Source organism: Tinamus guttatus, unplaced genomic scaffold (genome assembly GCF_059628265.1).
Source record: "Tinamus guttatus ecotype Peru unplaced genomic scaffold, ASM5962826v1 Tinamus_guttatus_pri_ptg000535l, whole genome shotgun sequence".
Lineage (NCBI taxonomy): Eukaryota > Metazoa > Chordata > Aves > Tinamiformes > Tinamidae > Tinamus > Tinamus guttatus.
Window position 1 is genome coordinate 946,986 of NW_028289069.1, and position 19,022 is coordinate 966,007.

At 36.1% G+C, this 19,022-nt stretch overlaps 1 protein-coding gene across 1 annotated transcript in view; it reads right to left on the reverse strand.

Moving 5' to 3' along the window:
- ABCA13 (ATP binding cassette subfamily A member 13) overlaps nt 1-19,022 on the reverse strand; it is a 176,273-nt gene that overhangs the window by 53,814 nt on the left and 103,437 nt on the right. Inside the window, exons 41-48 of the mRNA XM_088534081.1 lie at nt 18,095-18,341; nt 17,463-17,552; nt 16,577-16,649; nt 14,506-14,624; nt 13,821-13,908; nt 9,512-9,620; nt 1,684-1,738; nt 866-1,043 (exon numbers count right to left, since the gene is read on the reverse strand). Coding sequence (XP_088390207.1) covers nt 866-1,043; nt 1,684-1,738; nt 9,512-9,620; nt 13,821-13,908; nt 14,506-14,624; nt 16,577-16,649; nt 17,463-17,552; nt 18,095-18,341 — 959 coding nt within the window. The remainder of the gene's footprint in view (nt 1-865; nt 1,044-1,683; nt 1,739-9,511; nt 9,621-13,820; nt 13,909-14,505; nt 14,625-16,576; nt 16,650-17,462; nt 17,553-18,094; nt 18,342-19,022) is intronic.

Consider the following 19,022-nt stretch of genomic DNA (forward strand, 5'->3'; position numbering starts at 1 on the left):
CTTCTGGATAAATGTTCTCTTACTTCAGGCTTCCTCAAGTGTAGAAGTCCGGATTTTAAAGCATGGATGGCTGATGCTCTAGTGTTTCAGATTTAGAATAGTCTGAATGAGAAGGGAATGCTGTGAAAAACTCTGTCCCTGGCAAGGAAGTTCATCTAGCCCTTTGCATTGCCTATGCTACAGCCCCATTTAGTGTGCAAACAAAGCGCACAAGATTTATGCCCCTCTCCTGCAGCCAGAAATCTTTGGAATAATCAGTTGATTCCACCTGTTCACTCCTGCCTCTGACAGCAACCTCTCAAGCTGAAGCCCCATTTTCTTGGAGAGTTCCTACTACTAAAAACAGTTCTTAAGTTTCCATCACGGAAAGCCCAAGTTCTCCACTAATAGCAACTTTATACCTTTCCCAGAAGTAGATAGCCTAACTCAATTTTCCTGCAAACACACTGATATAGCAAGTCTTATCACAAATGAATTATGCAAAAATCTTTCAGACTTTTTTCTGTCCCCCAGAAGGGACATATACATGCACTTTTCATATATATTAGAGAAATTCCATAGATTCGCTTTAAAAAAAATCACCTTTGCAAAAGAGATTAGAATTTCATGGAATCCATCTGAGATAGGAGTCCTTTGGATCCATTTATATTGCTGATGAAAAAATCTGTAACTGGGAACCAGCCAGAAAGTCTATCCTATTTCCCCACCTTTGCTTATAGGTCTGAATGGAGAACAATTTCTTGGGTTTGAAGAAAAGCAAATCAAAAATCCTACTTCAGTAATCACTATGACCATACCCCTTTGGCTAAGTTACATCAAACCAGTCAGGAGATCACAGACACATGCTGCCATGCATGGTACGTACCATATCACAGAAGAAGTTTGCAAGCCAGTAGGTTTTGTATCCAAGGCCAGTGATGTGCTGCAGGCGCTTTGCGCCAGACACTCTGTCTTTCACTATTGCGCTTCCAACGGATGCAGTAAGGATAGAGAAACCCAACATGATACACAGTGCTACGCCACACTGACGAACGTTCTCCATTCTAGGGGCAAAAGTCAAGTGGTGAAAAAAGGAAAAAAAAGAAAAACTATTACAATAATATATGCAAAATATGTAATTATTATCTGTTTGTGCAATACAGGTCTTGCCTGAGGAAGAGAATAGACATTTGGACCCCAATCTTGCATGCAAACACCATGCTTGCACACTCTCAGGATCTCATTGGAGACGTGGAACAAGGTGATATCTTAATTTACAAGACGATACATTAATTAGAGAACACAGTCTGTGTTTCAAAGTGAGAATATTAAAGTGGCGCGTTTGCCAGTATTTTCCGCTTTGCAGCAAGTTAAAATTTCAGAAATATGGCAATCATTTCCAGCAGTTAGTGCATTTGAGAATGACCTGCTCACAAACACTTTTTCAAGGACAGAATAAGTTCATTATTCTTCTCCACAAAATCATACGAGCAGATCTGACACAAACAGCAGATCTGATATATAAACAACAGACTGGAGAAAATATTTCACTGTAACTCAACTGTACCTCTCAAGTTACTCTTGTACTCTCAAGTACCTCTCAAGTTACTACATCTATTGCATGCAACATATCTGAATTATTGCCTGCACAGTTTGGACTGTCTGCTCACTGTAGCTTTTTGTATATTTTAAGAGGTTGCTCACATTTTGTCCTCATCCAGGAGGGCTCCCCCATAGGGCTGGCTATAAAGTGTGATCCCTATGAGCAGAAAAATAAATTATTAAATTATAAATATTAGATCAATGCTTTTAAGTTCTAGAGAACACAGTCTTTGAAATTCACATGATAGTTCCCTTCTTTCTGGATTTCCAGGAACACAAAAGCATTCTGGAAAAAAAATCAGGTAAAACAAGCATTGCTGGAGCAGAAATTATGAAAACCAAAGAGGGAGAAGAAGAAGAAATAAAAAAAGAAGGTGGAAGAATAAAAAAGAAATTAGGAGAAAAATAAAAGTTTCAAGAAAGAGAAGCAAAGCAAGAGAACTGTAGCCATCTCGCTTTTGTGGGCACTGTTACCAGGAAATGAAGCTTCAACCTTGCAAACTGTGCACTGGAACTCCTTCAACACTGTGCAAGAAAACTTCCTACTGCCTTTACAAGAACCCCTTTTTTGGTCGGGATGGGCAACTGAACAGACTCTGGACCTTCAAGTTGCATCATCTGTTAGCAGCACCAGGATTTGGCTCCATGTTGCCTCTCTTTCCTTTCCAAATTAAAAGAACATGAAGGTACAATGTTTTTTAGATATACTTTTCTTATTCTTCCTTTAGAGAGAGGTGGAATTAACTGCCACTCTATAGGTGTTATTAGGTGAAAGCACAATATAGAGCTTATGAGTCAAACTGAAGATTTTGCCTGTAAACCAAAGACATTGCTAGATTTACAGGCGACAGAACTTAGTTGCTCTTCCCTATTAATCTTAATATTATTTTGCTATCAACAACCACCTGAATATTTATGACATGCTATTTCAAATTAGATAGATCTGTTTTGTTCTTTTCATCAGGTAATTTATAAACAAAGAAAAACCAGAACCATTATGAGATATATTCCCATTTAGAAGAGTCACAATTTTGCTTAAGATCAGTGTTTTATCATTTTCATGGCAAAAGAAAATAAAACAAAACATCTTTAGCTTCTTGCTAAGCACCACTAAAATCACAATTACTAGAAAAATATTACTTTTCATACATGACTATGAGACTAAGTTGTCTCATAAAATTATGAAATTTAGTTTTTTATGCTTTGGCTTTACTATTGCTCTAAACAAAAGACTCTTGCTTATGCAAAATCATAACATTAAGCCTTAAGCATTTGCCCTCAAGAAAGAAAGAAACTGGACTGGTTCTGACAAATGAACAGAGACATAACAACATGCTGTTATATGTCACATAAATAATGTAATACAAAATAAGAAAATACAACATTATAATTAAATAATAATAGGGATTTTTTTTCTTCCACTCTCAGGTTTACAGACTGAAGTGTTATTTTCTTTTACATTTCCCAGGCATAGCCTTCAGGGAGAACCCCGACCAAAGTTTTTAATAGCCCTGATCTGAATCCATTTCTGGAACATTGGCCTCATCTGTCATCTTACTCTGGTCATTAGCTACAGAGATCACCCACCCAACACCTAAGCGACCCCTTCTCTTGCTGAAACCTCATTAAATAAGATGAATGAAAAGGCTAAATCCTTAATAAGCAGCTGAAAGAGCTTAGCTATCAAGCTGCCTAAGTAAATACCATCTTCTGTTGAGTGATTTCTAGAGTCTGGATGCACCAAAGGCTAATGAACAAATATAATCAGTACTTGCTTTTCTACATTTTTAACTGCAGGAGTAGATTCAACTGCAGGAGTAGAATCATTTTCTAGTTAACGGTCATTCAAATGATGTAAGTAAAAAAAAAATTAAATCTTGAAAATTCACAAATAGAATGGCAATGAAACTTTGCAGGATTGTTACATGTAATTTACTAAAACAATATTCTTGTTAAGCTAATTCAGTTCCAAATCCTGTCAAAGCATTAAATATACCCAGCTTGCCATTCAGTATTTTATTTTTTCATTTTTTTCCTGGAATGTGAGGGGTTTCTGCATTTTCTACATTTTTTCAGCAAAATGATTCCTTTTTTTTTCTCCACCATTATCCAAACATCGGTGGTGAATTTACATGAAGCCAACACACTGGCTCATAATTCTCAGGAATAAAAGTTCCCTTAAACTTAAGGAGAAAATTGTAAAATATCATCCTGTCGCAAAGTAAATTAACACAATTGGTATAATCTATTTGCTAGCAGATGTTTTTTAATAAAAAGATCCTACAGGACAGTTGTATAATCTGTCTCTTCCTCAATTTCCCCTTCTAACCACCTAGACTGTATTTACGTATCTGCCCTGATGCAGCTGGTAATCTGAGCTAAAATCACTTGCTGGCTCCTTTCCTGCCATTATGTACCTTTTTATTATGTAAAGCTGCTGGATATCCGAACAACACCTTTAAGGATTTAAAAGCAAAAATAAAGTGTAAATCATAACTCAAAACAAAGAACACAAATGACAGATTAACCAAGAGGTTGTAAACAACAAAGCCCAAAGCCCTTGTTAAATGTGGTGTTTATGCAAGGGATTTTTAAGGATTCTAGTTGCAAGACTTGTGCAAACAGCCTTCAGGGCAAGTTCTACCAAATCAGCATTCAAAGGGGAGAACATGACACGTACTATTAACAAATGTGATCCAGCTCTAATCCTGTCTGCTCCTTTTCACATATTTCTTATTTCTTATATAAAAGTGAATCGTTTCATATCTACATTACCATCATCATTATGTTCTCCTGACTTTTTCCAATTGCCCCGTAACAACCTTCTGGTATATCCTTAATAGACACTTGGTGAACATTATTTTCTTTCTTATACTAACAATTTAGGTCAGTCTTGGTATCATAGGTAAAAGGTGTTAGGCAGAGGTGAAAAGTTCCAACGTTCTTTTTGCTGTTTAGTTTATTTTCAGAAAATTCCTTTCCTTTCTTCCTGTGCTGTTTTTTTCCCTTACCCAGTTTGCCACAAACTTTTTCCCTTTTTTTTATTTATTTATATATTTATTTATTTTAAAAGAAAAGTTGGCATTCTTTGTATCGCCCAGTGCAAGACACTGCTGAGGAACAAAAGGGCATACTCATTTTTCCCAGGCCTGAAAGCCACATTAAGGAGGAAAGATGGGGAAATATAAAGCTTTGGTAGTCTCTTCTCCTCACTTGTCAAATAGAATATATTATTTATAGTTATAATCGAAGAGAAGACATTTCCAGACACAGTACATTGATGACAGAAGCAAGCACTGAGCAGTGCTGTTGACTAGAATCTTGTTGCCATCATATTTGCCATCGTACACTTTCTACTGTGGAAAGTTTGGAGAATTACATCATTTTGACTGAAGAGATATATTTATATACTAAATGAATTTTATTTTAAAACAAAACAAACAAAAACTTAAATTGATAACCTCTACTATTTTTTTCATTAACAGCTTCCTAGTACAAAATAACTTGATGAATGATTGCATCTAACACCCTGTCATGTAATGATATGTTGCGAAATCTGTGGCTTTGCAGCAGGAATGAGAAGGACAGTGATATGAAGCAGGTGGTACTTGTTCTACAGATAGTAGTGGGAGATAGAGGTGAAGAACCCTGGGGGTCTTCATGCTTGCATCTCATTTTCTACATGCTAAGAAGAGCTGTACTTAAATACCTTCCATGGGATGTTTTATGTCTATCTGACTGAGCCTGTATCGTGTCACACCTTCAAAGTACCTGTTCTTTCTGTTGAGTCTAGAGTAGTTCAATCTGTATTATTTGGATCTATATGACTCATCATAAGTAGCATAATTGCTAACGACTTGAATGAAAGACCTGTCTAGGTTTCCTTATGAATAAAAGCATACAAATATTTTGTTCCAGATTAGAATAAAATAGAAAAGACTGTATATATAACAAGAACAGAGGTAGGCTGTTATAGACTATAAAATAGTCTTGGGGAAGGGGAAGGGGAAGGGAAAGGGAAGGAGGAGGTATTTCTGTTTGTGCATAATAATACAGTGCTATTTACTAAAATTACCATTTCTATTTTATAGAGCATTTCTCAGCAGCACTGAGCAGTGCTGTTGACTAGAATCTTGTCGCCATCATATTTGCCATGTTAATGTGCACCTCATTAGTGATTTATATTTTATCTTTCTCCCACTAACTAGGCAGGGATGAGAAGGCACCCACTAAACAGCATGTTCCAGGCTCCTTTGAAAAGGACATTTAAAATTGCAATTTGCACAGAGATCAGGAGACTATAAAGCCACCAACAAAACTTCAGTTGAAACTGGGTCTCTTGATCCCTTAGGCTCTTTTGAAGAACTGGGTCTGAAATAAATGACCATGTTCTATGAGCCCTTAAATGAGCCCTTAGAATGAAAGGTATGTTTTTTTAATAGCTATTATTTCAATAGAAGTACTCAGATGGGGTGACCACTTCACACAAAGTCTATTTAAACTAGTACATTTCTCTTCTTAGAACAATGTTATGAGAACTCTTTTTACACCTGAATATTACAGAAATCATTTCAGATAACTTTCACTACTTTTTTCCTTCATATAGCCTTATATAGCTTGTATATAGCCCATATATTACAGCATGTTTAACATATTGATGCTACTGTGTACAAGTAAACATGAAAAGTGTCACAGTTTTACTTGATCAGCATTTCTATCTCAAGCTCTAGTCAAAATGTTACTTTTTAGTTTATTTGTCTTACTTTCCTATCTCTTTTGTTCACAATTACTTTATCTAATTCTGGAAATGCATATTTCAGAAAGATACTTAAGATAGGCTTATAAACCAACCAGAACTGAAGAGCTTTGCCAGAAACCCAGCATATCTCATCTTGCTGAATTTTCTTTTACCTCTCAGAGACCCTTACTGTTTAGCACATTAATTTCCATTCTCCATCACTGAATTTGTAACCTGTGGTAAGTCTCAGTCAATAGTACTGCCTTATTAAACCAGCTAGGAAACGGATTTATATGATGCTAGAGGTGCTTATCCACATAGTACTGAAGATGAGTCCTCACCCTATTCAGATAACAACTATTCCTGCTGTACCAAAATAGATACCTGATCCATTAATTTAATTATGATAAATTTTTGGAATTTAATCTGACCAATTTCTGTCCGTCTAGTTAGAAGCATCTCTGGCTATCACACACATTTTTTCTTAAAAAAACACCTCACACTAACTCCTTCTTTTTATTAAAAATACATGGGAAAAAAATTTGACTTTCCAAACATCCTCAAAGATGAGCTTGCTTACAGTTCCAGCAGGCAGCTATCATTCAGGAAAAAAAATATTCTCACCATGAGCAAAAAAAAGGATTTCCATTGCTACTAGTGTTGCTAGTGACCTTGATAAAAGGAAAGTCTCTACCAGTCACTAAATAGTCATTAGCTGCCCAGAGGCACATGGCACGCTCAGTAAGATCGAGAGTCAGGCTCTAGTAACTTGAAGTGACACAGCAGGAGATGAAAAAATCATTTTTTCCACTTGTTTGTTTGATCATATACAAATCTCAGGATATAACTCAACATAAGGTAACATATCTCTTCCTATCCTCAGGCATTTCTTCCTACAAACTCTTACAACAAACTCCTAACTCTCCAAAGTTTTTCTTCGCTGTAACCTTCTAACTGAAGAAAGGACATTAGATAAGATGTGCAGTAAAGCAGGATCTATTTTTATTAAGGAAGAAAAGACTGTCCTCACACAGTTACTTTTAAGTGACACAAAAATAATTTAATTCAGAAGGACCGGTTCCACTGATAGGAAAAAGTTATCCTAGGACAAACATGGCTGTAGTATGAGCAAGAATTACTGAACTGCACTTCTACAGCCTCCTAACAGGCTTCCCAGCAGCTGTCTTCAATACAACGCATAGACCTGCATATAGAGTTAACATTTGCAAGATTAAAATAAAAAATCAAAACTAATAGATTTCAATCTTGAAATACAGTTGTGTACGACCACTACTACACAGGACTGCACAGAACCTGCTAATAAGAAAAGCACGTAAGTAGGTTACAAAAGCAACATGCTTAAATAAGAAAAGTTAAAAGTCAAAATGAATGAAGATGAATTCCTTATATCACTGAAAAATGCCCCTTTTTGATACCAGCTTGGTTTCCTTTTCTTTGTAAGATTTCCCTATCAGGTCCTTCTCCATTAGGTCTTAAGAGCCTGGTCAATCCTTGCTTATGGCACATGTCCAATGATGATGCACATAACTAAAATGCTCTCTATTACATGAGCTCTGTTTTTGCCCAAGGTACTCAGCCAGTAGAGTACATAAACAGTCCATATTTCTATAAATATGGACTTGGCAGTCAGATATCTCAAGTATTTACCAAGCATAGTTTTGGTTATTCTGTTTCTTCATGCATTAAAAAAAAAAAAAAAGAAAAAGAAAATACAACACTTCCATAATCCTTGTGAAACCTATGATTTTCTCCAAACTTAATCTGAACAGTAAATCCCTACATCTCCATGACATACACAAAAGGTACTTAAATGCTTAAGTTCCTGAATGGGATATCTAGTGCTACAGAAAAACCAGCATCAATGCTTTTCATTGAGAACAGGGAAACTTCATTAAAAGTTGATTTTTGTTTAAAAAAAAACTTTAAAATATTCTGATTTCATTGAAATCTGAATTTTTTATAGTAATACATTATCCTTGGTTTGTGCTCATCACTCATTAAGAAATAAATAAAATCCTAACCATTTTGAAAGTGAACAGCATTATTCTGCTTTCACTTGACATTCTAAAAACTTTGTAAGTTTCTATTTCATCCCCTCTCCCTTCTTTTTTATAAATATACAGAAGTGATAAAATATCAGACTAATATAAAAATTGGGAAACTGTGATAGCTCTCCACATTTTCTGCTATGTTTAGGAAGGATGAGTAAAAAGTTTTAAAAGTCTTCAAACTGAAAATGCAATATTACCTTTTTTGTTTTGCTGACAAAAACCCAATGCATAAATCAAAATGACAATCATCAACAACAAACATCCCTCCCCCCAGAGAAAACCAGACAGAAAGAAGGAGAGAAACAACAAACTCTAGGTTCTTTGTTCTACAACACATTATCTCAGGAAAAGAGAAAGGAATCTCTGAATATCATTTCACCCTTCAAGCATCAGACCATACATGATCTTTTAAAAAGAAAAAATGTTCAAAACTGGCCTTAAGTTGTTTCAAATGTCTCCATACCAAACTAATTCCCCTTTAATATAACTTCAAGAATGAAAGGAACCGGCATGAAACGAAATCAACCTCAACTGTCAAGCTCTGATGTTAAGAGTTCAACATCCTAAAAATTCACCTGTGTTAAGAGCCCATGCTTTGGCTGAAATCACTAGCAAAAAGTGTCAGCTCATTAAATGAGGATTTTAAGAATCCTAACAGGTTCAGGGATCTCCAAATCAGAGATTTTGAACATCAAATATATCCATCTCTCCTTTGGTATATAGCATAGTACGATGTACCAGCCTTTCCTTTTTTTTGGGAAATGGAATGTCATTAGACACATGTCACATTGCCATGTGACTTTACAGGAGACAGAGATAGGTAATGAATGAGCCCTAAATTCATAAACTACTGTGCATTTACCAGCAGCCCTAGGTTCTACCTAGCAATACCCCAACTGAAGCACACTAATTTATTTATTTTTTAGGAATGTCCTCTGCAATTCATAGGGCATAGAAAGTGAACCGTAAATTCAAATTTTACTCTGTAACCTGCCTTTATACCAAGGCATGATACTTTCATAGTGCAAATCATTGTATTTTGATGCTTTCATATTGAAAATTATTAAAAAAAACCCTGATTTTCAAAAGATATTAACAAACACTTAAGAAGGACTATTACCATACTGTCTCCAGTCCACTGTAGGAGGCAAATTCAGCCATAGAATAAAGTTATTTAGTTCATTTAAGTAGGAGGGCAGTGAATGGAAACCTTTTTGGTTGTACCACACCTGAAAGAGAAAATGGACACTGTAAATCAAAATGGTTTTAATCAGAACACCAGATCTGAAAGCTTCCACATTTTAAACAATTGCATGAAAGAAGACATCTGAGATGGATGGTTGGGTTAAGACATCTATTTATAGAAAAAGGTGACCTAGGTGACCTAGGCAAAACAGAACCTTGTAATCTGTCCAGGTCCTTCAGAGTGCAGCAGCTTGTTTTTCACTGCTGGAGATGATCACCTCTCTTAATTAAAACTGACATTCTGTGGTTTAACAGAACACTCTCCGCCACCCTTAATACATTTTTGGTCAAAAAGGAGGCAAAACAATGTGAGAGTAACTTTCGCCAATTGCAATGAGTATGAAATTATTCTGAAGGACAAAGCTGTGGGTCCACAGCAATTATTAGTAGTTTATTAACCACAGAAGAAAGGGAATAAGAAGACAAATTTAAAAATAAAAGAGAAGGGTGACAGTCTCACTGAGGAGCACAGGGAAGTACTTATGCTGAAACATTTGTTGTTGTCTCAAGTCATGCAGGAACAACCACACTTGATAAACACACCCAAAATTCCACACTTGCAGGTCTGAAATTTCCATGTACTAGGATATGTCCCCAAATTGAACAAATCAAGTAGCACAGAGCTCAGGACTCAATAACTCAAGATAGCTACCTAGGCATTTACTCAATACTTAAAACAGTGACTGCATTGTATTCATATTTTAAGACAGGGCTTTCTTACTGTGATGAACATCTTCCTCCTAGGATTTCAGTTGTCCTAAATTGTTTCTGAAAATAATTATCCATACAAATACACCTTGCAACCTTCCCTAAAGGGAAGGGATAACTTCTTCAGATGCTAGATCTAAACATTTTTTCACTTTTATCTTAAACATATTTCAATCCAGCAATTCATTCACAGTAATCTGGGCCTCACCATTGCAAGTAGTGTTTGCTCTCAAACTTACACCTGCAATGGTAGCATCTGCAAAAATGACAGAACTCTTAGAATCATAATGGTTGGAAAAGACCTTCAAGATCGAGTCCAACTGCAAGCCCCTCAGCACCCTGCCTGTTAAACCATGTCCCTAAGTGCCTCATCTACATGTTTCTTGAACACTGCCAGAGACGGTGACTCCACCACTTCCCTGGGCAGTCTGTTCCAATGCTTCACCACTCTTTCCATGTAGAATTTTTTCCTAATATCCAACCTGAACCTCCCCTGGCACAACTTGAGGCCATTTCCTCTTGTCCTGTCGGTGGTTATTCTGGAGAAGAGACCAACCCCTGACTCACTACAGCCTCCTTTCAGGTAGTTGTAGAGAGCAATAGGTCTTTCCTTAGCCTCCTTTACTGCAGACTAAATAGCCCCAGTTGCCTCAGCCTCCTCTCATAGGTCCGTGCTCCAGTCCCTTCACAGTTTCGTTGCCCTTCTTAGGACACGCTCCAGAACCTCCATGTCCTTCTTGTAGTGAGGGGCCCAAAACTGAACACAGGAGTCAAGGTGTGGGAGTAATTAGTGCCAAGCACAGGGGCACCAAAGAAAAAAAATTTTAAAAAATAAAAAAGAACAAGTTCTCAAACTCCCTTCCTCTTTAAAAATGTTAATGTATTTCCTCTGTTTGTCTTCAGTTCAGCTCCCCCAAATTATTATATGTTCTAAGTTTCTCATTCTTTTATCAACAAGAGCGCGGCCCCATGAGAGATGAAAAATAGGATTCAAGTATCCAGGAAAAAGTGCAAGTTTTTACACTCCTGGATATACCTAAAGCAAAGGTAGCCAATCTTCTTTACCTCCACACCCTCATTTCTTTTTCTATCATGTTTGGAATGATTTGTGCAGAACAGCTAGTTAAATATGCACAATGAAAATTTACTCCAATTACACTCATTGTATTGGAAGAAGGCAAATAAAAAAAAACAATAAATCAAAATTCTGATGACACATCCTCAGTTAATTGAAGCAGGGGAAAGGTCTCAAGTATTCACAGAATACCTTAGAAACATAATAGTGTGACCAATATTCAAAAGAAAAGACAATAGAACACAATCGAGCATTGTATGTAACAATACATTTCAATATCCCACACTAACTAGAAATCCTCATTCAAGCTACACTATGTAACTGAATCAAATCACTAGGAAATAACTGAACTAAAGATGGATGTTTAATTGCTCAAAATCTGAAAGAAAGAAAAGAGTCTTTGAGACTCTCTCCTGTTCTCTGCATTCTCACAAATATTTGCTTACAGGAGGGGTAAGATAAAGATAGGCAATGGAAAAGATACAGATTATCATGATTGATTTGGGAGATTTTATCATTTCATCTTTCACCCATAGTTGATAAAATTCCTTCACCAGAGAAAACATGGTCCGCTTCCACATCAGATAGACATAGTGCAAAGATGTGTTCCAAACTACCTTACACCTGTTCCAGAATAATGCTACACTGGTGTTTTAGCTGACTAACCTACAGACTACCAAGAATACTGAGTGACTAAGAAAAAAAAGGGTGAGGAGGGAAAGAGAAATTCCTGAGGATATGGGGGCAAAATTCACTATGGGGAGGTAGACAAAATGGGTGTTCTACTGGAGAGATGCAGCACTCGTCAGATACTTCTAATAGCACTGTACAGTAAAGACTCAAATCTCAGCCTTTCAGATCAGGGCTTCAAAATGACAGCTAAATTACCTTTTACAGCTATTTAATTCACCACTTGTTCTTCCTGTTTTCAATAATGTTGCAAACAGCAACTACGAAATCATTATGGAATCATTATCCTTGCCTATCTTATTAAAAAAAAGAAAAGGAACATTGAGTCAGCAAGTCTGCAAAAATCAGGAAAAACAAAGTAGAGTTGTTACACTTTTGCCATGGAGCAGGGATCAATGAGCAGGGATTAATGCTCATAATCAAAGCTGTTTGGCATGTGGTAGATATGCTCTCTCACACATGCACACACTGTGTGTATCTGCAGCACAGTACCATAGCTAAAGCAACAGATCTCTTTAAAATTGCCTATTCAAATTCTGAATTTGAATTGGAGAAATGCAGTTGGCTCTTGCAGTGGAAGAGAACAACATTAGGCTTCAGACATTTTCTAAAATGAAATGAATCACATTGTGTGTCTCTTCAGATGCAAATTTCCCATTTTCTCTCATAACAGGCTATGTAAATGCTACATTCGCTGCCTTGTGAACATCCTGAAAGGTCAAAGTAAAAGCTTGGTCATTAATTACTGAAAGGTTAATGCAATAATTTGACATTGCATCAGTTGAAAGCCACATCCAGGAGGTATTTTAGATAACATAGTGCCCTTTATAAATCTACTCCACTATTTTCTTTGGCTCTGAAATATGAAGCTTACTCACTAAGACTATAACCATAATTTATCCTCATGTTGATGACAGGCAGAGCTGTGTGCCAAAGACATTTAAGGAAAGGACTCTTATAAAAAACACCGTGCAGGCGTGTCAAAACAAATCTCTAAAATGATTAAAGATACATAGGACAAAAACAGTAGACAGAAAAACACATCTTAGTGTAATCCTCTAGGACTTCAATTTCCTAATTGAGGATTGATGTAACTGGACTTCAAAGCTGGAAGAAAACCGGGGGTACAGAGGATGAATGACTTCAATGCAAGTATATGAGTTGAGAGGTACATTTGTTATGCAGAAGTAGATACTGCCTAAACCTAAACCTTTACTTTTTTAAAAAAAGCAATGAAATTGAAGGAGCAAGAAAAGAAAGAAAGAAAATCTAACAAAGAAAAATATCCCTTGCAGGAATGAGAGAGCCATTGATAACAAATCTTTTTTTAAAAAAAAAAAAAAAAAAGTTCAATGGACTTTTGTCAATTCTTACATTGACTTTTTGTAGAACAGAAAAAATAGAGATGATGATTTGGGCTGACTACTACGCAAAGAAATTTTAAAGGTGAGCTCAGCTACATTCTAAAGTAACTTCACAGGAAAAATAGCAGAAACTATATCATTTGACTCATTTAAAACTGTATTAGAACACAGGAGAAAATTTCAAGAATTATAAACAGAAAAATGAACTGCAAGATCGATAGGATTTCTCCCAATTTCTACCACCAGGATTTTATGTAACAGTTTATTATTTGTGAAGCACTGTAAAGTCTGGAGCCCAAACAAATAAGTGATACATGCATGCACATACATACAAACACATCCCTTACCTTGGCCACAGACTTGTATTTGGTGTTATTCAATTTTAGATTTTGAAGGTCAAAGGCTGTCTTCTCTCCAAAAGACCAGCCACCATATCTAATAACAGAAAATAAGGTAATAGTAAGTCACCTGCCTTAAGTTTTGTCTTCCTTAGCAGTCTTTTCTGACAATAAGAGTGAAATCTCTTATTGTTTATTTATATTAATACATATATTAATGTTTATTTATTCCAACTGAAAGTAAAACTTAGCCCCTCTGAACTGGTATCGGAGAATATCAAGTCTTGCTGGAAGGTGGGGGTTGGTTTTGGGGGAGAGAGAGGGAAGAACCCAAAGTAAGCATCCAGCCTTACTAGTGCAAAGACAAGATTCAATTTGGTAAAAGCACAAGTACTGACAGAATCCATGAGGAATGCTTATCTTGCGTAGACATGTAAGTCTTCCTACTCGGAGACGATGAAAACATTCATTGTGTAACAAGAACCCAGACCATGCTACAGACAACTGTTGTGGAAAACTGAGAAGTCCATGAGATGGAGGCTTCATGTTGTCTTAGCTTGGGTACCTTAATAACAACTAACAGAAAAAGGCAGCTACCCATCATACTCCAAGGGATTCAGGTCTATGCTTTGAGTCAGGAAGGACAATGTGTTTTATACATGAAGTAAACATATGTTATGAATTTTAAGATTACCTTGGTTTGTTGGAAGGCCGGACTAAATATTCTTCCACAAGGAATCCTGAAAGATTATACAGAATTTGCCCTTTCTTATTCTTCACATAGGGAGCAGAGACATTGAAACCTGAACACATCTGAAAACAACATATACAGAATCATTAAAACACTCTTAAAAACCTTTGGCCTAGGTTTAGCCATATTTTTGAAGTTGTACTCGGAATTCATGGCATTGCTTTTCAACTGTATTTGCCTTTCTCTGCTTTGACAACTTTTAGATAAGTTATGTACGGTTTTATGTTTATAAAACATCTCAAGTAACTGTTTCTGTCACCTACTTATCACAGCCAACTTTGATTTCTGTTGTAACCCTGTTAAGTCAGCTGTGTTTTGAAAGCATCAAGTTTGGAAAGGAGTGAAAAAGGCAACAAGACTTCTATGGTTGTTATTACTCACCTTCTGGGTCTGAAAATAAATATTAAAAATACCCTAGATAAACATGAAATGAAAATTCTAATCCACAGAACACTCTTTAAAAGCAAATTTCCCCAATGGACAACAGGTGGAAAATAAAGAAAGATACATTCCAGTGTTTTTGTGAAATATTCCCACTGAACCAAAGAAAAGGAGACAAATACTGTAGTAAGAAGCATGGGAGATCCTCAAAGATAAGGATAACAAAAGAAAAAAATATATACTTATGTGATAATTGAACGATACACAAATCACTCTGCTGGAGATTCCAGTTTTCCACAGCTCACAGATGAAGACTCTGGCTCCCTTGTTAAGTGACTTCTTCCTGCTTACAGTCAGGAGAGGCCTCACCTGGAGGCCAAGTTACTCTTCCCATTTTCATCTGCTTACATTCTAAATATCTCTCTTGCTAGTATAGCCCAGGAAACATGTCCTAGCTAGGAAGTCAAAAATTATTGTTCCTCCCTTCTGCTTTCCCCACATCATAAGAACTATACTTGAGATGCAATTTTTATGCTAAATAACTTCTTTGCTTCGTAAGGATATAAATATTAGGTGCAATGGTCTCATTCAGGCAAACATTTAAGGTAAAGTTATGTCTGCTAAGTGCTCAGCCATCCTTCATTCTTGTTACTTTAGATGAACGTAGAATTATCACTAATGTGCATATATTTGTTTTTCTATCTAGTTACCACCGAATACTACAGAACTGTTCGGAAACTTTCCAATGCAGAAGTTTTGTTAAAAATTGCAGATGAACTGAAAGTATTTCACAAAAAAAAACACCTTGGATGCATGGTTTCCCTGAGGATATATGAAGTCAGGACATCCATATTCCATGGCTGTAAGGCAGCCTTCCAAAACAAACTGTCCCCAATCAAAGCATTAAAAGGGTTCCAGGATATTCTGGGATGTCGGTCCTGCCAATTCTAGTCACCACCTGTCATGGCCTATTCCATTTTGTAAGCATGGCAGTATGTTCTAGTGTAAGAAAGATATCCCTCTAATTTCAAAAAGTACCAAGTTTGCCTTTGTTCAGTATGCAAAGCTTTAAGAAAACTCAAAATCTGATTAGTTCTACACACAGGTACCATTTTTACTACTATTACTGACTAAATTCACTAGACTGTTATGTATTGCTTTAGTCATGCTTGACATTCAGATTTATGCAAAATTGTACTTCAATATAGTTTGCAGAAAGGTATATACTTCATTTTTTTTCTTGTTAATTTGTTTCTAAGACATCTGTTTCACACAAAATATCATCACAATAATTCACTTCTGGAAGAGGCAATAGTTTTACAATGTTAACACAATGACTGCAGACTTTCTACTGAGATTACACAAGTCCTTTCCCCGAAGACTTCAGAACACACAGCCCAAATGTCAGGAAAAAAAGAAATTGGAGAAGGAAAACTCCAGTTATAACAAAGCCAGTACACTGAGGGTTTACTTTCTTATCCGCTTCTCTCAGAACTGTCTCCTCTTCAAAAAGGAAAGAATCAAGGGGGAAAAGACATACAAATATACATATACACACACACACACACATAACTACATGGATCCTTATGCATGCATACTACACACTGTGCATACTGTATATAAAATGACATACCTCTTGTTCAGCCACACATCCGCAGGAATATTGATGTGAAATAGATTCCACCTGCCAACACGAATTATTTTTCCTAATGGAAAAAAAAAAAAAAAAAAACAGAAAATAACCATTAAGAGAGAAAAATATACTATTTAGCAGAGAAAATCTACAGGGCAACAAACAGATGTGGCAAACTAATTACCTTCTTAGTATTCTGTCACGAGAGCAGTTATGTGTGAGGCTATGTCTGTTTTACTCCCTTAGAGCAAAGCAGAGTCACTAAAATACTTAAATATGTAAGCAATGAATTAGCCACACACCTGTTTTTTTTCTCCATGCATAAGATAAGTAAGGTATAGCCACCACTCCTAACTTTGCTAACTTTGGAAATCTGGAACTCCTCTTAATAAGAAATGTAATTATTTCTCTAACCTTCACTCATACAGACACCAGACTTGATCAAAGTCCTCCTGAAATAAATAGGAAAGCTATCACTGACTAATAAGGGATTTGGATTGGACCTTTGTTAAAGACGCTTACTTATATACCTGTACCTAGCTTCTTCATCAGAGGATATTTGTTACTTATCTCAAAATGTCAAAAAAAGCCTAAGATAGTCCATAGTGTATAGAGTAAAATATTGAATGTACAGCTTATTTACAACATTTATTTTTACCCATCCTCTTACTTTCAGAGCCATCAATAATTTTAAATTATTTTTTTTAGCAGATACATTCAGTAAAAACTATTCCTAGTCCCAAATAACAGCTAATGATTTTTTACCGTTAAGTTTTAAATTGTTGTTATTGATTTCTTCACCAATCACGAAGACCTGTCAAATTAGTAGCAAAAGTTAAATAAGAACAGAGCAGCTTTAGTTTTTAGTTACATTATCCACAATTACCCTTGTTGTGAATGTGTGCACATATGGTCCAAATCAGCAAAGCGTCTCAGCAGAATCTGAGAAAGGTCTCCAAGGTTATCATCTCCAGTGCTGTTCAAAGTGGCCCACAGAAAACAAAAACAAACCCAAACACATTAATATTGTGTTACAACTAGCAGAACTCAGATAGAGCTCTAACAGAACTATACCTAGTTATTTTAACTCTCACCTTCAAGATCCTACATGCTTAGCAAGAAATTAAAGAATTAAAAAATTCATACAAAAGGAAAATTATTGAGAAAGTGCCTTCAGACAAAAATAGCTTAATAAGATGAAACACAAAAAGGGTTTTTTAATACACTTATGCATTTATATACAAATGTTCGTAACTGGTAGTGAAACAGAATACCCAACCCAGATGACTTCAAATTCTTTGCCCTTCCCTCCAGAAAAAATTCTGTAATGCTTTTCTATTTTTAGGTCCCCATTATGATGATCTCTAAAAACATATTAAACAACTCAAAAGTAAACATTTATTGTGAAAGAGCGAGCTATTATTCTTTCTAGAGAGCAAACAGTCTTTAAAGTATGAGAACTCAAGGATAAAGGTCCCAGAAGCCTGGATTATCAATGATGATGGATAAGCTCTTTACCTGAAGAAGGATTCTGCATTCTCATAAAGTCCTGGTGTCAGCTTGAGTGAAGGATAATCAATAGCCAGTGGCTTCACACTGAACAAGGCCATCGCCACTGCAACAAAGAGAACGGGCAGCAGAACATTTGACAGACTCCCTCTCCAGTCTCGCCTGGCATGGTGAAACTTCTTCATCAGAAGTGCAACAACTTGAGTGAGAACAAGAGTGGCTCCACGTACACTTGAGGCACCCATAACTGAAATGTTTGAGGGAAAAAAAAAAAAAGAGAGAGAGAGAGAAATCTCTTGACAAACATAAGAAAAATCAAATTAAACTTTCATGAACTTCATTTTCAAATATAGAACACAATAGTCTCCTTGACATAGCTACACAAACCTACGTTCTTCCTCAGGATGGAGTGCCATAATCCCCATAGTATAACTAATTAGTTTTAGCTGTAAAAGGAAAACAGATGTTCAACCAATATTACATCTCATCACCATAGCTGCCTGTACACACTTAAAGAAGTATGAGTGACTGTTTTCTTCTAGTCTAGGAGAACACAAGGTTAGTAAAAGATTTCCTAAGGGCAAACTTAAGAATGTTTTAAGCTCTTTGAATAATTATAGTAAGATTTTCAATATTTGACACAAGACTGAAATTGCAACACTTGTAGAATACTTTAAGGAATGAGTGTTTGTAGAATAAATCAGGTCCTGTGTTTCCAGCTGAGCATCTCTGAAATTGCAAAATACATCATCTCTCATTTTTCAAAGTGTAGCAAAATGTCAGAAAAGGACAGAGAGGAAGCACACAATGAGATTCATACTTGTCATAGCCCTGGACCCGTTTTTAAGCATGAAATGTGAATGAAAGATGCTTCAAAATGCCCCTTTGGACCTTTGAAAGAGGATTATTAAAGTTACTTATGGAAGCAGAAAGGGAA